This window comes from Podarcis raffonei, chromosome 14 (assembly GCF_027172205.1).
Source record: "Podarcis raffonei isolate rPodRaf1 chromosome 14, rPodRaf1.pri, whole genome shotgun sequence".
NCBI lineage: Eukaryota > Metazoa > Chordata > Lepidosauria > Squamata > Lacertidae > Podarcis > Podarcis raffonei.
Window position 1 is genome coordinate 13534377 of NC_070615.1, and position 19332 is coordinate 13553708.

General features: G+C 42.4%; 1 protein-coding gene across 1 annotated transcript in view; it reads right to left on the minus strand.

Moving 5' to 3' along the window:
- Positions 1–19332, minus strand: part of FBN1 (fibrillin 1) — a 216013-nt gene that overhangs the window by 163744 nt on the left and 32937 nt on the right. The window contains 2 exon segments of the mRNA XM_053366046.1: positions 12081–12176; positions 14678–14773. Coding sequence (XP_053222021.1) covers positions 12081–12176; positions 14678–14773 — 192 coding nt within the window.

Sequence of the window (19332 nt, forward strand, 5' to 3'; positions counted from 1 at the left end):
TAGCATCTCTTAAGAGTGGTGAATGGCACAATTTAGCAGGAAGAAACTCCAATGAAAATCCTCATTATTAGATATCTCTACATGCCTATTTATTTGTATATATTTTAAATTTTTATATACGGATGTTTTATGGTGGCCTATATTTGTAAAGCTTTGGCAAAGTAAGTAAAGAGCCAGTTTTTGAAAACTTGCTGCTTAGAATTAACCATCTTTTCTGACACGCTTTCTGGAAATGGATAAACATTATTCACATCTTTATGGTAAATATTTTGTCAACTGAGCTGATATTGACAGATTTCCACCACCTGCTTTTAAAAAAATCTATTTCCCCCCCAATGTTTTCAAATATAACACTAAGGTTTCTTGTTAGTTTACAGCTCTTGGTTTGTCTAGAGAAGACAAACCATAGGCCCAAGTGGAGACAACACAGTATGTCAAATACACAATACAATTTCATGGCTTCACCACACAACACATAGTACTACAGTGGTACCTCGGGTTACAAACATTTCAGGTTACATACGCTTCAGGTTACAGACTCCGCTAACCCAGAAATACTACCTCGGGTTAAGAACTTTGCTTCAGGATGAGAATAGAAATCATGCTCCGGCGGCGCGGCGGCAGCAGGAGGCCCCATTAGCTAAAGTGGTGCTTCGGGTTAAGAACAGTTTCAGGTTAAGTACGGACCTCCGGGACGAATTAAGTACTTAACCCAAGGTACCACTGTACTGGTTTCAACCACATACTTCTCCATTCTCCTTCTGAGAAGCACAGCCCAGATCAGGAACGGGGGTGGAGGAAGAATCTGCCATAATAAAATAAAACTGGAAGGTAATTCTATTAACCTATTTGATTTCTCCTACACACAACATGTCAAAGCAAGTAAGCGATCTAGGAGCCCACCACAATCACCACAAAGTCCTCATTATTTTTTTCTGCAAGTGAATTGATTTTTTGCTTTCTGAAAATTCCAATTTACCCCTCTGCCATCACAAGAATTCAGTTTCCTCTCTGGCAAAACATTGCCTTGGTCAAACAGATGCTGAATTCTATACAAGACCCAACTCTTCTGCTCTTTAAACTGTGCATATTTATCTGCATTCATGAAGTCTGGGTGTCCCAAAAGGGAAGAAGCATCAAGCGGGATGATGAAAACCTCTTAACCCAGCATTTCCAAATTCCAAGAGCAATCTGGAGGCCTGGATTCAAAGTTCCCTTCATAATTACACAAGAACTTGGCAGACTAGCATGGCTCATATCTCGGATATCTTGGGACAAATTCCATTGACACCCACATGATATCATGGTCACATTTGGCTATATGAATATGCGATGTCTTGAGTTAAAATGCCTCCCACTATAACGTTAAATGTGGCATGCCAAATCCTTCTTTTCTACCCTTTCTGGTTTTTTATTGTTTTGTTTTTTAAAAAAATAATATTTATTGTTTTTAAAGATTACAGCAAAAGAAGAAAAGAGAAAATTTAAAGACAAACGAAGAAAGAGAAGAAAAAAAGTGAAAAAACACCACGATACAATACAGTATACAAATAATATAAACCCAAACCCAATCCCATTAAGCTAAACACATAAATAAATCTAAACAAAACATTTTAAAATACATCTCTCCTTTTCCATATTCTATCCTTCATTTCCTTGTTTCCTCGACTTCCGCACATCTCCCTTTTTGTATTCCCATTCTTCTAATTATTTCAGCAAATCCTTTCCATCTTTCTCTGTTTTTTATCATCTTGTAAATAACATATTTTTTAACCTTATTTCCCTTTAAAACTAAATTACTTATCTATTCTTAACTTCTTCTAACATTTCTACTAAATCCATATAATAACATTCCACGATTTTTCTAACAGTCATTAATTTTGCAAAATTTCTAAATAAAGCTTTAGCTTCCCAATCTTCCTCCACCCTCTCCTCTCCCTGGTTTCGGATTCTGCCAGTCCTTTCCGTCAAATCCATATATTCCATCAACCTGGAGATCTTATGTCCGAGGCTCTTAATTCTTTTCCAAGTCCCTTCTGCGGATCTTCTTCATATTCTTTTATGCTCAGGAGCAATTCTCGGGAAAACTCCAACCAAACAGAACTTTTGTTCCTTCTGAACAGCTCAGCCAAATTTCCATACTTGAAACTAAGGTCCATAGGGTATTTCAGAACGTATTTCAGGATTCCTCCAAGTCCATAGGCCCCCACAGCTTCAAGCTCCTCCAGGCCCCAACCCATGTCCCAGATGTCAGTTAATCCCTGGATGAAGGGGTCTTTCCAACTTTCGTTCTTCAGTCCAAGCCAGGGTCCCATCCTCAAGCTCTGGTTTTTGCTAAAATCAATCATGCAGGGCCTCCATTTGTAATCCTCGATTTGCCTCTGTAGAACTGAGGATCCTTCTTGAGTTACTTTAAGTTTCACAACGGCATCTTTCTCCTTTTCCTCCACCATTTGTCTTGCCAAGATATTTTCCTGTACCAAGTCCATGTTGTTGCTTACTTTTTGATTCAAGTTGGTCACTTTCTGTTCCAGGCTGTCAAGTTTGAAGATCATGTCATCTACATTTTTGTGCAGCTGTTCAAGTGAATGATTTATTTTGAATAATGCAGTCACAATACCTTCTCCTATCAGCATTTTGAATAGTCCAAGGTCAATCTCTGATTCTCAGAAACTTTATCTTGCAGCTGGAGTTTACCCTGTTACACTCCTGTAAGAGTTTCACATGCTCCCTCTAGAGGGAAGCAGTTTCAAATTGTATCAGTTCTTTCAGTCACAGAAACAGTTTCGATTTTCAGTTATTTTTCACCCTTTAATAAACTCAGAAGAGAGCAATGGAAACAGTATCTTTCTAATTTTAAGTATCTGTCAAATCCGTTCTGTCAGTGAACCTTCCTCAAACGTCATCAGGCAGACCGTCCCCAGGTAGTTTACTTTTCCCTCTCTCCTGCAGGTTCTCCCTAGGTCCATGACTTCCCCCCTCTTCTCCTGCTTCCAAGGGGGGTTTGATATTTTTAACCAGTGGAATTTTAATCCTTTATCCAAAAACTTTCAGAGACTTTAGTTTGTAACGCCTTTGCTTCATTCTATTTACAAAAACGGGAGGCGGACTTCCTGTTTAGAGCCTTCCCGCTACTTTGCCAAATTAGAATATTTGAAGATCCAAATTTTCCAGTCTACTCACGGGTAGTTGTTTAAAGTCCAATTGTCCACAGGAAAAAGTCAGCGCTCTCCGGCAACAGCAATGCGGCTTCACTCCGTGAAAGAAGCAGTCGATTCAAAGCACTGCGCCACTCACCCAACGTCGCTCTGGATCCCCAAAACAGGGTTTCCCTGCGAGTAGGGGAGGCGCAAGAGGTGCCAGCCGAATCCCAAGTTCACAGGCTTCTCCCGCCTGTGATTTCTGTGGGTCTCCGCCTTTGCCGTGGCGGTCAGACCCTGCTTTTCACGGAGCAAGTTCCTCCCGATCGGAGGAGCTCCGCCATTGCCGGAGGCGTCAACCCGGAAGTCCTTTTCTACCCTTTCTGGACAAAGTTGCACTATTTAAGCAATCTTGAACTCTAATATGACATAGTTCAATGTCAACCTAAGGTTTTGCAAGGAACCTGAAAAAAATGTTAGATTTGGGCTTTCTAGCAGCTAAGGTTTAGCAAAGCTTCAAAACCCCAAGGATGCATATTGTTGCTTTTATAAAACGTTTAGAAATATAATGTAAATGAGTGCAGAAATCTGCATCGGGGTATTTGGGGTGTACGCAACTACATCCTACTCAGAGAATACTTGCTAAAATTACTGGACCTAGTGTGTCTTATCCTGAATATGGCTAGCATTGGATACAACTCTTTGCAATGACAGAGGCTAGAGATTTGAAAACAGAAGGGAAAACCCCCACTGCCTAATTCTAAACCCATTTACTTATATGGAAGACCCAGTTAGATTAATTGATCCAAGTAAAAGTGCTTGGGTTCACAGGCCAAGAGCAACTCTACTGAGAAATAAAAGCCATGGAGTTCAGTCAGGAATACTCCTAGCAGAGACAGGCCCTGGTGGGGAGTACAAAAATGTAGTAATTTCTAATGCAGCTATTGCAGTAAAGTAATTGGGGGGGCGATATACAGTGGTACCTCGGGTTAAGTACTTAATTCGTTCTGGAGGTCCGTTCTTAACCTGAAACTGTTCTTAACCTGAAGCACCACTTTAGCTAATGGGGCCTCCTGCTGCCGCCGCACCGCCGGGGCCAAATTTCTGTTCTTATCCTGAAGCAAAGTTCTTAACCTGAAGCACTATTTCTGGGTTAGCTGAGTGTGTAACCTGAAGCGTATGTAACCTGAAGCGTATGTAACCCGAGGTACCACTGTAGCTCCTTGCCAAGGGTGCAAGGGATTCCCAGGTAACTGCATATAGAGCGACAGCCTAGATCTCCCTTTCTGAGATTTTTCAAAGAATCTTTTAGTTTTTATTCAAACAAAAGATCCCAAAGCAGATCTTCGCCTCCATATAGCACATTCAATACAAATTCTGCATTCTCTGTTTAACAGTTTGCAATCAGATTGTTCTCTTATATCATCTACTTCATTCCGTATACCTTATTTAGGCCTCTTTCCCTACAATCCTATTCCAGTGCCAAATAGAACAAGCAGACACAAAAGAAATACAGGAAAGCTACTTGTTTCTTACAAAACTTCCAGAGATCAGCTGGAAGTGTGAACATATCTATTGCAAATGTTATTAATCATTGTTGATTAGTCATTTCCTCCCTTTCACACACACATACCCCATCATTGCAACTGCAAATTCAAGCTTAACACAACATTAATTATATTTCCGAACAGAAAATCATAATCAAGCAGTATTTTCAAATTCAAGATCTGTTATTTCTGATACCCCAAAGAGAGATAAATTATGAAGTGGATGCCGAAACTCTCGAATTTGGGTTTCCTCATAGACAAATCAAATAGACAATTCAGAATTTAACCATGATTGCTTTTTTTAAATAACCATGTCTACTTAAGATTAATGGGACGCGGGTGGCGCTGTGGTCTAAACCACAGAGCCTAGGGGTTGCCGATCAGAAGGTTGGTGGTTCAAATCCCCGCAACAGGGTGAGTTCCCGTTGCTTGGTCCCTGCTCCTGCCCACCTAGCAGTTTGAAAGCACTTCAAAGTGCAAGTAGATAAATAGGTACCGCTCCGGTGGGAAGATAAATGGCATTTAGGTGTGCTGCTCTGGTTTGCCAGAAGCAGCTAAGTCATGCTGGCCACATGACCCGGAAGCTGTATCCCAGCTCCTTTGGCCAATAAAGCGAGATGAGCGCCGCAACCCCAGAGTTGTCTGCGACTGGACCAAACGGTCAGGGGTCCCTTTACCTTTACTTAAGGTTACAGTCCTAGCTACCCATAATGCACCAGGGAAAAAGAACATCTATGGGCAGAGATCTTTTGATCACCAGGCAGAACAAACAAACAGGTTTTAAACTGGGAACACTCTGACAGTTGAAATAAATAAATAAATAATCATACCACCACTGGTTGTGTGTACACTTCTTCCCTGGGTAGTCTATGAATTATCTAGTATTATGCTCTTAGTGGCTGTGTTCGGATGTCACAATTAACCATGGTTTATCATTACAGGAATGAGTCTAGGTAAGCTTTGGGCTCACAAAGTCTACCTACTTGCATGGAGGAGTTCTGATGTTTTCCTTTTTAAAATTAACCACAGCTTGTTACATTGTCCAAATCCAAGAAACTGGAGTTAATCTTAACTATGGCTTGTTTGAAAGAAGCCAACTTTAAGCCATTGGTTATAAAGCGGGTTTATTTTGATAAGCCATGATTAACATTAACCGCAGTTTAGGTGGGCATAATGCTAAACTTTGGTTATGAAAGTTCCATTTGAATGAGCAGCAAAAGCTTTCAGTCTCCTCAGTCACAGCAAGAAGGGAGGGAGGGGTTTGCCAAAGCTCATTCAATTAATGGAAAACCATAGTTCATTATGACACCCAAATGTAGTCAATGGCCTGATTTAGATTATCATCCAAGGATTCAAATGGTCAAAGGCCTGGAAACGATGCCTTATGAGGAACGGCTAAGGGAGCTGGGCATGTTTAGCCTGGAGAAGAGGAGGTTAAGGGGTGATATGATAGCCATGTTCAAATATATAAAAGGATGTCACATAGAGGAGGGAGAAAGGTTGTTTTCTGCTGCTCCAGAGAAGCGGACACAATGGATCCAAACTACAAGAAAGAAGATTCCACCTAAACATTAGAAAGAACTTCCTGACAGTAAGAGCTGTTTGACAGTGGAATTTGCTGCCAAGGAGTGTGGTGGAGTCTCCTTCTTTGGAGGTCTTTAAGCAGAGGCTTGACAACCATATGTCAGGAGTGCTCTGATGGTGTTTCCTGCTTGGCAGGGGGTTGGACTCGATGGCCCTTGTGGTCTCTTCCAACTCTATGATTCTATGATTCAATCGTCCAAACAAAGCCATTCTCTGTTTTGAAGGTGAATGTTCCGCTAATGACTTACTTAATTGAATTGATTTATTCAGAAATACTCTCAATTGTTTTATCTAGAAATACACTATTTCTAAACAGAGAAAATAACAACTATCTGTGAAGTTAACAATCAGTGTGCATTAACTATCTGTGTAGTCATGAAATACTACTGTGAAAGCTTTATATTTTAGAACCTCTCTCACAAAAATATGAAGCCGTTTACACTATACTAGTGTGGCCCTATTGTTCAGGTATCTTAAGAGCTATGCTAGATAAATGTTTATGTCTTTTATTTATATTGAAGTCCAGGAAAGAAATGCAGCGTCACAAGTGTATGTCTTTGTCATCAAATGTACTGCTTAGAAGACAGTTCCAAAAAGGGTTTTCTTGAGGGAGGGGGAATACCAGTAATTATAGGTTATAATACTAGTTTAAATGCAACAAATGTTTTCGGGAAATGACTTGTACTTTTATCTATAATTTTTCTGCAAATTATACCAGTTATATAAGAACACAGTAGTAAAGTTGCATTGCTTCAATATTGCCCAATTTGCATTTTTGCCAAAGTTCTTTGGACTTTTTTTATGAGGGCTGCAGACTTTAGTAGATGTAACTGGTAGGATATGCAAATATATATTTAAATCAATAAAATAAAAAGCAATGAGATATTCAGCTGAAATGGTTTGGCAGCCCTGATTTTTACCCTTTGACTTGCTAGACTCACAGGGTGATCAAAATTCTGAAATATATATCCTGCTGCAGAGGAGAGAGCTGAACAGGACCGATGCCGTGAAGGAAAGCCAGACATTGTTTGCACATGCAGTACGTACACAAGGGAGGTACATGCTACAATCTTAATACTTGAAGTGACTGGAGTCCAAGCCTGCTGTCGTCTGACTCAAAAGGAAACTCTGGGTGGGAGCATGATTCTGCCTGTACTTTCCACTGCATTTAGAAACAGACATATAGGAATCACCAAAGGTCTGAACCTGTGGAGAGCTGCTGGCACTCAGTGTAGATAATGCTAAGCTCAATAGACCAAATGTCTGCCTTGGTACAAATCAACTTCCTATGTATGTACTTATAACAACTCCCAAATGTTACTAGAAATGCCTTAATACTCTCTCATTTCAGTTTACATCCCTGTGTGGAGCTTCAGTTTGTAATATAATTTCTTCTACAGTTTGATAGGACTAGATGTCCCTTGAAGTCTCTTCCATCTCTGCAGTTTTCAATGTATCAGCATTAAGTCAGCCTTGCAATCAACAACTTGGCTGGCACCTGAAGGCAACCAGGAATTCCACGCAGATGTGTGAATGGGCTGAGCCAGGAGCAACAAATCTCTCCTTTCCTCTGCCATCAGTGCACTTGATTTCCATGTTGGCTGAGGAGGAAGAGGTGGTGGCCGAGGACCATTGGGTATGCTAGGGCGGAAGGCAGGGTGACCAACCATAGGGAGAGCCAGAGGCAAGGACAGGCAGAGTCAACTAATTTTGTCTCCATCCTCTTCCCTGTTCAGGGCGTGACTGAGACTAAGGTGGAAGGTGGCTGGCAGTGCCACCCCCTGGACCGGATTTAAGAAAGCAGGTAGGCAATCTGCTGGCTGAGGACAGACTGCATTGGGTGGGGTGGTACCCCATTTGCCCTAACAGAGAGGGCTCCACTAGGAGCCAAGATCCTCTTCTATCTGCCTGTTTGGTAGAAGGCTTATTATTTTTATTATTAATTTTTATTGAATTTTTCAAAAAATAGAAATTAAACAAAGAAAAACAAAGAACAATACATAAAACTGTAAACACACTTATACACATATTTTCCAAAATGAAAACTAATAAAAATAAAAAGAAAGAAAAGGAAAAATGAAAAATATAAAGACAAAAGAAAAGATACTTTTCATAACCTGGAATATTACCAAATTCTTGCTTCAAATATATAAATCTTAGTTAAAATATTATAAAAGACTTCCACCGTATTCACCACACTTCTCTTGGTGGAAGGCTTCTTAAATAGCCTAAGAGGCTTGACTTCTGCGTTTCCATGCTGACTCCCACTAACTTTTGTGCGCCTATTTACAAGGCTGTATGCAATAGGCTTGGAATTACTTCCATCCAGTAGCCGATGATGTGATACACAGATATCCCCATAAGTTTTTGTAATAAAGCAGAAATGCTATTTGCCCAATTTTACTACATTAAGGACTTAATATCTAAAGGTGGGCTATAACTATTGTAAACAAATAAAAACATGATGGAATAAAAATACATTAAGTTTAACAACATGTTTGGAACACAGGCCATCTGAGAGCCATGAAGAGTGAATGAAATGTTTTTAATGAGTTGCAGAGGTAATAGATTCCCATTTCAAAATAGTCCATTGGCTCAAATTGATGAGTACTTGTGACTAATGATGGCATCTGTCAACAGGCTGGCTGCTCTGGAGCTATCAAAACTAAGGTTACCAGATTTTTATCAATGAATCCGAGGACACTTTTCAACTTCCTACTAAATAGATGGATTTTGTCAGGGGACTGATTTGTAAATCCAGGGACTGTCCCCGGGAAGCGGGGACGTCTGGTAACCTTAATCAAAATCTTTTTAGTGTTTAGGTTGCCTACTCTATACTCACAAAAATCAGCTGCTGTGTCTTGAACAAACACTGATTTGTTACTCCCTGTTACACTGGTTGGGAAAATGAGCCAGTTGGCTTTGGCAGAAAAAAAAACTGTACACAATCCCAATCAAGGTATAAACACCACAAGTCAGATTCCTCCAGATCCTAGAAATCCCAAAGTGACAATCCCATGTGACCACGTGTATTTGGGATTTTTAGAAACGTATAAATAGAAAAGTGGTATGCATCCTTAAGTCTGGCAGTTGTTGATTCAGATTTAATCCCAAAACTGTTTCTGTGTTGCATCTTCAGTACCAATATCACAAAGGGAAGGTCCACAGTTCAGTGGTAGAGTATCTGCTTTGCAATCCCTGGCATCACCCCGTAGAGCTGAGAGGGGATCCTGTCTGAAAACCTGGAGAGCTGCTGCCAGTCAGTGTAGACAATACTGAGCTAGATGGACCAGTGGTCTGACTCAGCATTGATTCCCATGAAGTCCCCCTTCCCCTTCACAGAGCTACAGTATGGGAGGGGGGATTAGCTGAATGCAAAAACTGACCTTAGCAGTCAAAATAAGTCAGCATGGGCGTGATCATGTCTCATTCAGCATTTTTTAAGCCTTGCTAATTTCTATGCAGCGACGTGGGTGGCACTGTGGGTTAAACCACAGAGCCTAGGACTTGCCGATCAGAAGGTCGGCAGTTCGAATCCCCGTGGTGGGGTGAGCTCCCGTTGCTCGGTCCCTGCTCCTGCCAACCTAGCAGTTCGAAAGCACCTCAAAGTGCAAGTAGATAAATAGGTACCGCTCTAGCGGGAAGGTAAACGGTGTTTCCGTGCGCTGCTCTGGTTCTCCAGAAGCGGCTTATTCATGCTGGCCACATGACCCGGAAGCTGTACACCGGCTCCCTCGGCCAATAAAGCGAGATGAGCGCCGCAACCCCAGAGTTGGCCACGACTGGACCTAATGGTCAGGGGTCCCTTTACTAACTTTTATGCAATAAGTTTAGCATGGGGTTAAGACTCGGACGTCTGGCTCAAGTACACCCCATCATTTTAATGCTGGGTTTAAACAACAAACATGGGGTGCACGGATTTGTTCAAACTTTGTAAGTATACGGACAACTCTGCTCAGTGCCAAATGCATGAGACCTCTCTCTGCTGTTTTCCTCTCTGTGGCTGAACACAGTATAAACAGTCCTTCCACTGCTCCTAACATTTGGCTGCTCTCTGTAACCACCTATTTTTCCTGTGTGGAAGAGTTAACCGTAATGCTGGATCCAATCCTACCCTGGCTTGTAACAGTTTGCATTCAAACTGCTCTCTGTAGCTACTGGAGTTTCTCCCAGGTTTAGGCTTGAACAGAGCCTACATACATATGAGAGAGAAAGGTGGACTTGCTTGACTGAGTATATAATAGTCTGCTTTATATGTAACCCATCGTATGAATTTTCCAGACACCAAGTTAGCCCATTTGTTCAAATTAAAACATACGTTATCTGCAAAAATACAAAAACAGCCAAACGATAACTACAGTTAAACAGCTATTGCTGTCATCTCTCTCCAGAATGCTCTTAAACTTGATTTAATTTCCTTGAACTACTTTGGGCACAGCAGATAAGTAGGGCTGTGTTCTCATCTGGAAACAGCTGTGTGTGTTGCTATGGCTACCCAAGCAAAAAAAAAGTTAACAAAACTGATAACAAACTCATACAAGTTTTACAGAAGAAGAACTCTGCAAAGCTAGTCAAAACAAAGCACGAGACTTGAGGCAGGACATAGTATAACTCCAATACTTAAGTGTAGCTCCAATTGCCAAAACATTGCCCAAGACATTCTGTGTATATTAAACAGCAAGCTAAAATGTACGTGATTGCATTCATTTTACTGGCCAGCTTTTACAGCTAAAAATGAAAAATGAAACAAAATGAACTCCCAAGTTTTCCTTGCCTTTCATCCTCATCCCCATCTTTAAATAAAAAGTATGCAGACCTCCAACACATCTAAATTCCAGCAGGGGTGGCCAAAATTCAGCCCTAAAAGTGCACGTATAGCACTGAATCTCTAAAGTCCTGCACCTCAAATTCTGTACAGGTTCAAAGTGGGTCATCCCTTCATCAACATCACAGTCGTAAATAAAACCTCACACACATACTGAACCATACGATACTGTGGAAACAAAGGCACAACCATTGCTGTGTCCTAAGTACACCAGTGCCTTGCTCCACATAACAGAAAGTGTTGCCATCTTCTTCCTGACAATAGGAAATGAAGCTGCTGAGAAGGAGCTATATTGATAGATAACAAATGCTGCACCTGTTGAATTTCTGCCTCTCGGGCAGCTGATTAAAAGCACAGAAGCTTCATCAGAGAGGGAAACGGCAGCCTGACTGTGAGGCGAAACAGGGAAACTTGGTTGCTTAGCGATCATGGAACAGGCCTTTGCGCCAAGAAGCAATAGAGAAGTAAGGATAACGTCCACACATTGCAAAAAACAACAACCTGGAGAATATACCAAAAGGATCTTATGGGAGTAAGGAACACAGACTGCACCTCTCCACTGGCCTCTTCTAAGATTTGAAATAATTGCTCTGTGTGGATTCACCAGAGGGTTATAGTGTCAGAGTAGGTAAGGACATGCTATCCTGGAACTGCAATAAGAGGAAGTACAAATAACACAAATTTATTTCTTCCCCTGCTTTGTTTTAACATACAATGCTGCCCTGAATCCTGTTGGTAATAAGGAGCTATTTCCTCACTCCATCACCTGCCACAGTTTCATTTGCCTTCTTTAATAAGATTTTCTAAAAAAAAATAAGTCTTCCAGAAACATATTGTTCCTTCATCTTAATTCATCACACTCGGCAAACAATAAAAAAACCCCAGAAACTTAACTCATACTGACTCATTCAGAAGCTTAACTCATACACAACACATCAAAGTCTGGTTTTTTCTAATGGTGGGGGGGGCGGGAATCCCACCTACCTCTTTCACACTGAGGTCCAGTAAAGCCATAAGTGCAGGCACATCTGTTTGGGGCGACACATCTCCCTCCATTAAGGCACCCACTTTCGCAGACAGCTGTAAGTGAAATGAGCAACAGAGTTACTTGGATGCCCCCATGTTTCCATGGCTTTACCCAGGCCTGTAGCTTGTCTTGCTCCAGACAAACCACACACTGTAACCAAAGTTTGGTCCTGGGTTTACAGCTCATGGCCTGTTTGGAGAAGACAAACTATGAGCCTGGGTTCAGGCAACAGCATAGTTTAGCTTAAAGCACCCTAGCAGCAGCAGAGCTAAGAGAGAAGTTCAGGGGCTGTGAATCTTCTCTTCAGAGGCCTTCACACTCTCACACTAACCCACAGTTTGGTTTAGTGTTATGTGAGAACCAGCTCTGTGGTTTCAATTGTGTTTTGATAATTGTTTGATCGTTGTATTGTATTTTGGCTATTTTGCTAACTACCCTCCTCCAGGAGGAAGCATAGTCTCAAAACCGCAAATAAAATAAAATAATAATGGAAATATTAAGGTTTAGTGTAGAAGCACCCAACCAGCTGTGTAAGAAATTACTATTTGGGTCTTTGTCCTCAAGCTGTACCTGCAGCTGGGTCCAAGCAATGGTAGCTCTGTACCAGGGTGGAAGAGGTCACCTGTCTGAAAGAGCTATACAAGGTAAAGGTAAAGGGACCCCTGACCATTAGGTCTAGTCATGGCTGACTCTGGGGTTGCGGTGCTCATCTCACTTTATTGGCTGAGGAAGCCAGCGTACAGCTTCCGGGTCATGTGGTCAGCATGACTAAGCCGCTTCTGGCAAACCAGAGCAGCGCACGGAAATGCCATTTACCTTCCCGCTGGAGCGGTACCTATTTATCTACTTGCACTTTGACGTGCTTTCGAACTGCTAGGTGGGCAGGAGCAGGGACCGAGCAATGGAAGCTCACCCCGTTGTGGGGATTCAAACCGCCGACCTTCTGATCGGCAAGTCCTAGGCTCTGTGGTTTAACCCACAGTGCCACCCGCGTCCCTTTACAAGGACATACCCTTACTTAAAAGACAAAAACTTTCTATTTCCCCCTTCTTTCTCTCCACGAAACCTCACACACATCTGCCCAACTGAATTACAGGCCTCTTTCTAAGAACATGATTTGCAGTTAAACACATTATTACAAATCCACATTGCTTGGCAAAACCACTTGTTGGAATATCGATGGCCTGGGACTCTCACAGTCTTACTCATTTTGACCAGCAAGCAAGCCTTTGCTGGCGAATGCCAAACTCTATGAACTACTTATCAAATGCAGTCATGTATTTCAAAACAGCCAAACATCAAGCTCAGCTATGACTTTATTTGAAAAGCCAAAGATTTAGCATATGTAATCCAATTCCCTGATATGTCACAATTTCAACAGAGCAAGATATGGGCACAATCCAGCCATTTCTGCGCATGAAAAGGAGTTGCTAATAGAATGCATTATAAGTGTATCCTTTCCATCCCTTTGCCAGCCTTGCAGCAGTGCACCACAGTTCACAATCTAGTAATTTCTGGTCAACCAAGGCTCTCCTAGACCTCACTTACCTGCCTCTAGTGCCTGTTACTCCCCAAGCAAGACATATAACATTTGCTTCTGCTGGAAGCAGCATGGATGCATGTAAATTAGATGTGGGAAGACCTCACCTTACCTGGAAAGGCTGAGTGCATTTCAGTGTACCCAGTCATGCAGCAGTACAAGCAGCATGAAGCGAGCATGGCGTGGGGGTGAACATTAGAATGCATTCTGATAGGAGCCACCTTGCAGTCTGCTCCACATTTGCAAAGGGGCCAGACAGCACCCACAGTTGAAGTTCTAACTAATCAGATCCTACATGCATAAAACCTTTCAAGTCTTGATAATTGATAATTCTAAGAACGCAATAACTGTTTTAAGCAACGCGGTTGATGTGCTGTGAGTTACGTTGTTTTAATTGTGATGTGGAAAATGGAAATTAATTTTTTAAAAAATTAATGCATAGAACTGCAACATCAGGCAATATCCAATTATTATGAATTTGTCTGATGCTTACTTTAATTGTTCCAGTCAGAAAGAATTCTCCTGGCATCTATTGCAAAGTCACGTGCTAGCTTGAAAAATTCCACAGCAGTTAACCAGCAGCCCAGAATTTGTTGATTACAATGGATTTGTTAGTCTTCTTGTGGCTGAGCTCTACATTTTAATTAACCAGTGCAGAGTCAAATGTCAGATGAGAATTTTTAGCTCAAAACTGGGCCACTTCTCTCAGTTTCACAACAGAAGTCTCAACCAAAAGAACACTTCCCAGTGACTGCCATTGTCACCCTTTCCCTAAAGAAACCTGGAAGCAACACTGCATGATGACATAGTATCACTGCCTGATTACTTGGCAGCTTCCAGTTGGTGGCTTCCAATAAGAACTCTTCCTGCAACCACAGGTGCTGGCAAAGCCCCCATTTCACCCACAATTTCTCCATTTCTCCTCTGCCTCCAAAAGTCACTAAAATGCACCCCGTATCACTTAGTACACATAGGACAGGACCCCTAGTTAAATGTTAGATTACGTTTACTTACGCTGCCCGCAGTGTGTTCCTGTGTATCCTTTCTGACAGAGACAATGGTCATCACTGCATGTACCTCCATTCATACACCTGATGTTGCAATGTTGCACTGGAAAGGAAAGACAATTACTTAACTGTGTAGTCTAGAGAAGCTAAACAGCAGATGGCAACCATTTTAAATGTTTAATTCTGTGAAGCGCTGACCACAACCACCATCAAATAGAAATGCAGAATGCCTCATTGTATTTTGTGGCTTTTTGTGGACCTATGCCATGGGGGAAACCCCACGGCAGAACAGCAGAAAAGCAAAGACTCGGAAAATGTGGGTCGTTGGAAGAATATGCAGCCAAGCTTTCTGAAATCAATGGAGCACAGGAAGTATCAAGAAAGTCCTTGAATACAGTGCTCTTCCACCTTGGGACCACACTTATTGTTGGGCTACAACTCCCTTCATCCCAAGCAGACCTGGTGCAAAAAGAGCTTTTAAATTCTCTGCCTTGGAAGGAGGGCAAGGCCCTCCCAACACGCTGGTTTGGGGCTGCCTCTGTGAGACCCCATGGGGCTGTTCAAGTTCCCATAAGCTCCTACAAAAGCATCCCTACTCATCTTCCAGAGCCAGCACATCAAGAATACCTTGCCTGGAAAGCAAGGTAGAAAGCTGAAAAGTTTTTTTGCGATGGTTTTTGGAAGGCTACGGGTGCTCATGCAAGATCTCATGGGAGCTCGGACAGACCTGCAAGATCTTGTGAAAGCACCCCAGAGCTCTTGGCCTTGCCTCCAAGCAAGATGCAGAACTTAAAAGCTTTCGTTCCACTTTGCTTGTATTTAACTTGCAAAATTTCAACCAGCTGGTCTTCAGTTGTGTGTGGTTGAAATCACACAAGTTAAATGTGCATAAGATGTGATTGTTTGCTACATTTTAAAACATTGTGGCAGCAACTTTATACTCTGACTCTATGGAAAACCGTAGAAACAATTGGCTACTTTCAACTACTGTAATTGATATTCAGAGTATACTTATTGAATCAATGGACTTGATCAACTTAAATCCATTGATTTCAGTTGGTCTACTCCGAATATGACAGCTAGGACACCATCCAATGCTATTATTTTCCAACCAAAGTGAAAGGGCACAATTTAGAGGGAAAAATGAGCAATTGTATTTGCTGACTTCCACAGAGGAATCACCCAGCTCTCTACCACTGAAATCATTGAGGTTTGGAGCCAAACTATATAGGATGCTAAATGTGTCTTTGCATGTAAAGGTTTTTCTGAAATTGCTGTCAGTGGAGGGATTCTTCCCAACATAAATAGCAGCTTTGAAGGAGCATTTTTATTTTTTTGTCACAACCACAGCAAGTGAGGAAAGGGTGAAATTGCCTACCCACCTGTCTGCCTCAGTGGCATTAATTTGAGGCCCTCCCAGTGGCTGCTATTTAGGATTTAGGAAAAGAAAACCTACATGCTAGATGCAAAGACTCATATAAGGTCACATCTAGTTCAAAAGCTAGATTCTGTGCAAGGCATCTGCAAATCTGCAGCCGACTATAATTGGTGGAGCCTTATTCACACCCTCCTAAGTAGGTCTGAAAAAGGTGGGCAGTGGTTTCAAAATGTATGGTCGGACTTTGCTTTATAAAACCTTAGGAAAACAGAAGGGATTAGAAAACACATAGGAAATGATATCATCTGTCAGGCGGAGTAGGAACTTAAACCACAAACTGATTTCAATTAGAGTAAAGCAAGCCAAAAGCTAGCTTCCATTCCCACATTTATTACCAAAGGCATTTAAATGCTTTGAGATAATAAGTTTAACGGTAGCTTAAGTGCAGAGCTGTTGTTGTTTTACCTTACTTTTTTCCCCAAGCTACAGGCTGATAATATTTCTTCATCTTAGTCTTATACGCAACTCTGCAAAGCGGGACTGCAGGTGAGAGGGTACCCTATTCTGCCTTAATTCATTTTCCAAAGGAAATTATTTCTCATGCAGTCTTAATTATCTGGCAGACTAGGAATGCAAATCATCGTTTTTATTGGAATTGTTTTTAAGGCCTGAGTGGGGCTGCATGGACTCACCATTGTTGTAGCTTTTTGCAACTTTCTTTTTTTTTTTTTACATTGTGGCAGTGGGAGGGAACCTAGGGTTCAAGGGTGAAATGTGCCCCCCCTCGGGCCTCTTTATCAGGCCCCTGGGACTCTGCCCAGGCCACACAAACCTCCCTCAGCCACGTCCCCTTTCCCTAAGCAACGCCCCACCCAGCTTTGTTTCAAACTCTCCTTGAGTGGTTTTGCTTCCTTCATTGGCACACTACATTTCCAGGCCAGCTGTGGAAGAACAAGTTCCTCCCTGGCCAGCATGGAAACCAGGCAGTCTGGAAGAGGAGTGACGGCAACCCTTCCTCTGCCAGCCCATCCACTCACCCACATGGAATTCCCTGAACCCACCTGCCTGGAAAGCCACTTCCGAGCTGGAGAGGAGATGGGGTTGTGGGCCCACGCCCTCCCCACACACACGGGAGCTGGCTTCCAGCCCCCGCGAGAATGAGGGAATCCTCGGGCGCGTCAGCTCCCTTCCTAGCCAATCGGCTGGGCAGGGGGGCGTGGCCCGGGCTATTTATGCCCGGCGTGCCCAAGGACTGCCCTCTCTTCGCCTTCCAGCTGATCAGGTTTCCCACCCTGCCTGCCCTTTAGTTGCTCCTCTGACCTTGCTATGGACTTTGGTTGGTCGCCGTCAAGGGGCCTGGTAGGAATTTTTTCCACTTGGTGAATTGGCACCAGCCATTTGGTTTTTTGCCTACCTCGTAGCAAACGTCACAACTTTCCCAGTATTGGCGGTTAGGCATTGGTAAGGGTATTGTTATGCAAATGAAGGGGGGAAAGGAAGCGTCATCTCCTTCCCCCAAAGCAAAGGGTAGTCCGGTAAAGGATTCAGCAGGACTCCCCCCGTTGGTGGTTAACCCTCACCGGTCTTCATGCAATTGGGCTGAAGCCGGTTAGTCGATAGGAACCAATGCCTAAGCCAATACCTCTCAATTCCTGTGATCAATAAAGTTGTGGCCTTTTACACCCATTAACCTTAAATAAAGTGTCCTGTGTCTTTATTTCACAAGGGGGGAGGGGGACTTGCCATGCAATTCATGCCACCTTTGATGTTACACACAAGGCTGCATGAACAGATCTAAACTAGGTCCAACAATCATAGATGTATCCAACAATGGTATGGATGATGACTGTTTACGTAACTAAAAGCAAAAGAGAAAAAAAAAGAGTAGGTGCAATGGAATTGATGCGAGTATTCTGCATTCAGCCATCTGTACGGAAATTTGGGCAATTCTTCAACAGCAACGCATTGCGTTTGCTGTCAAAACTGCTTGCAACCCAATCCAATGCATGGCTATTCAGAAGTAAGTCGCATTGTTTTCAACAAGGCTTAAGATATTTAAGGACTGCGTCCTTAAATATCGAAAGGCAGCTGAGAGTACTCTATAGAATGGTACCTTGGTTCTAAAACGCCTTGGTACTAAAACCCCTTGGTTGGTTCCCAAACACCAAAAACCCAGAAATAAATGTTCTGGTTTGTGAACGTTTTTCGGAAGCTGAACATCCGATGCGGCTGTTGCCTATTGTTTCCAGGGCGCCTGCACCAATCAGAAGCCACGCCTTGGTTTTCGAACATTTCGGAAGTCAAACGGACTTCCGGAATGGATTAAGTTTGGCGCTTTTGTTTTTGCTATTGATTTTGCATTTTTGTGGCTTTTTTGGTTAATTTGTTTTGTGACTGTATGGAACCCAGTTCAGCTACTGATTGACTGACTGTGTGACTATCATCAGTAAAGATAAGATTTTTTTTTAATTTTTATCATCTACAATACTGTGTTATTTATTTTATAGTACAGTACATTGATTGTTGCTTTCATTTTATGGCTTAATGGTCTCATTAGATAGTAAAATTCATGTTATATTGCTCTTTTAGGGGTTGTTTTTAAATGTCTGGAATGGATTAAGCATTTTGCATTACTTTCTATGGGAAAGAGCACCTTGGTTTTGGAATGCTTTGGTTTTGGAACAGACTTCCGGAACGGATTAAGTTTGAGAACCAAGGTACCACTGTATTTGCAAATGAAAGCATCGATTGGTCAGAAAGAACATGAATGTTCAGGTGTGTTCTTCCAATAAGATGGCTTCAGAAGGCTTTAAATGGAAAATGGATAAATTCACTGAAGGCAGGTCTATAAATAGGTAATGGCAGCTGTAAATGGATCACTGAGGGGCAGAGGCAGTATACCTCTGAATACGAGCTGTTGGGAGCAACTACAGAGGTGAGTAGGTAAAAAGGTAAAGAAACCCCTGGACGGTTAAGTCCAGTCAAAGGTGACTATGGGGTAGCGGCACTCATCTCGCTTTCAGGCCAAGGGAGCCAGCGTTTGTCCACAGACAGCTTTTCGGATCATGTGGCCAGCATGACTAAACCGCTTCTGGCACAACAGAACACCGTGACGGAAACCAGAGTGCACAGAAACGCTGTTTAACCTTCCCGCCACAGTGGTACCTATTTATGTACTTGCACTGGCGCTTTTGAACTGCTAGGTTAGCAGGAGCTGGGACAGAGCAACGGGAGCTCACCGCATCGCAGGGATTCAAGCCACCAACCTATTGCCTTCATGCCCT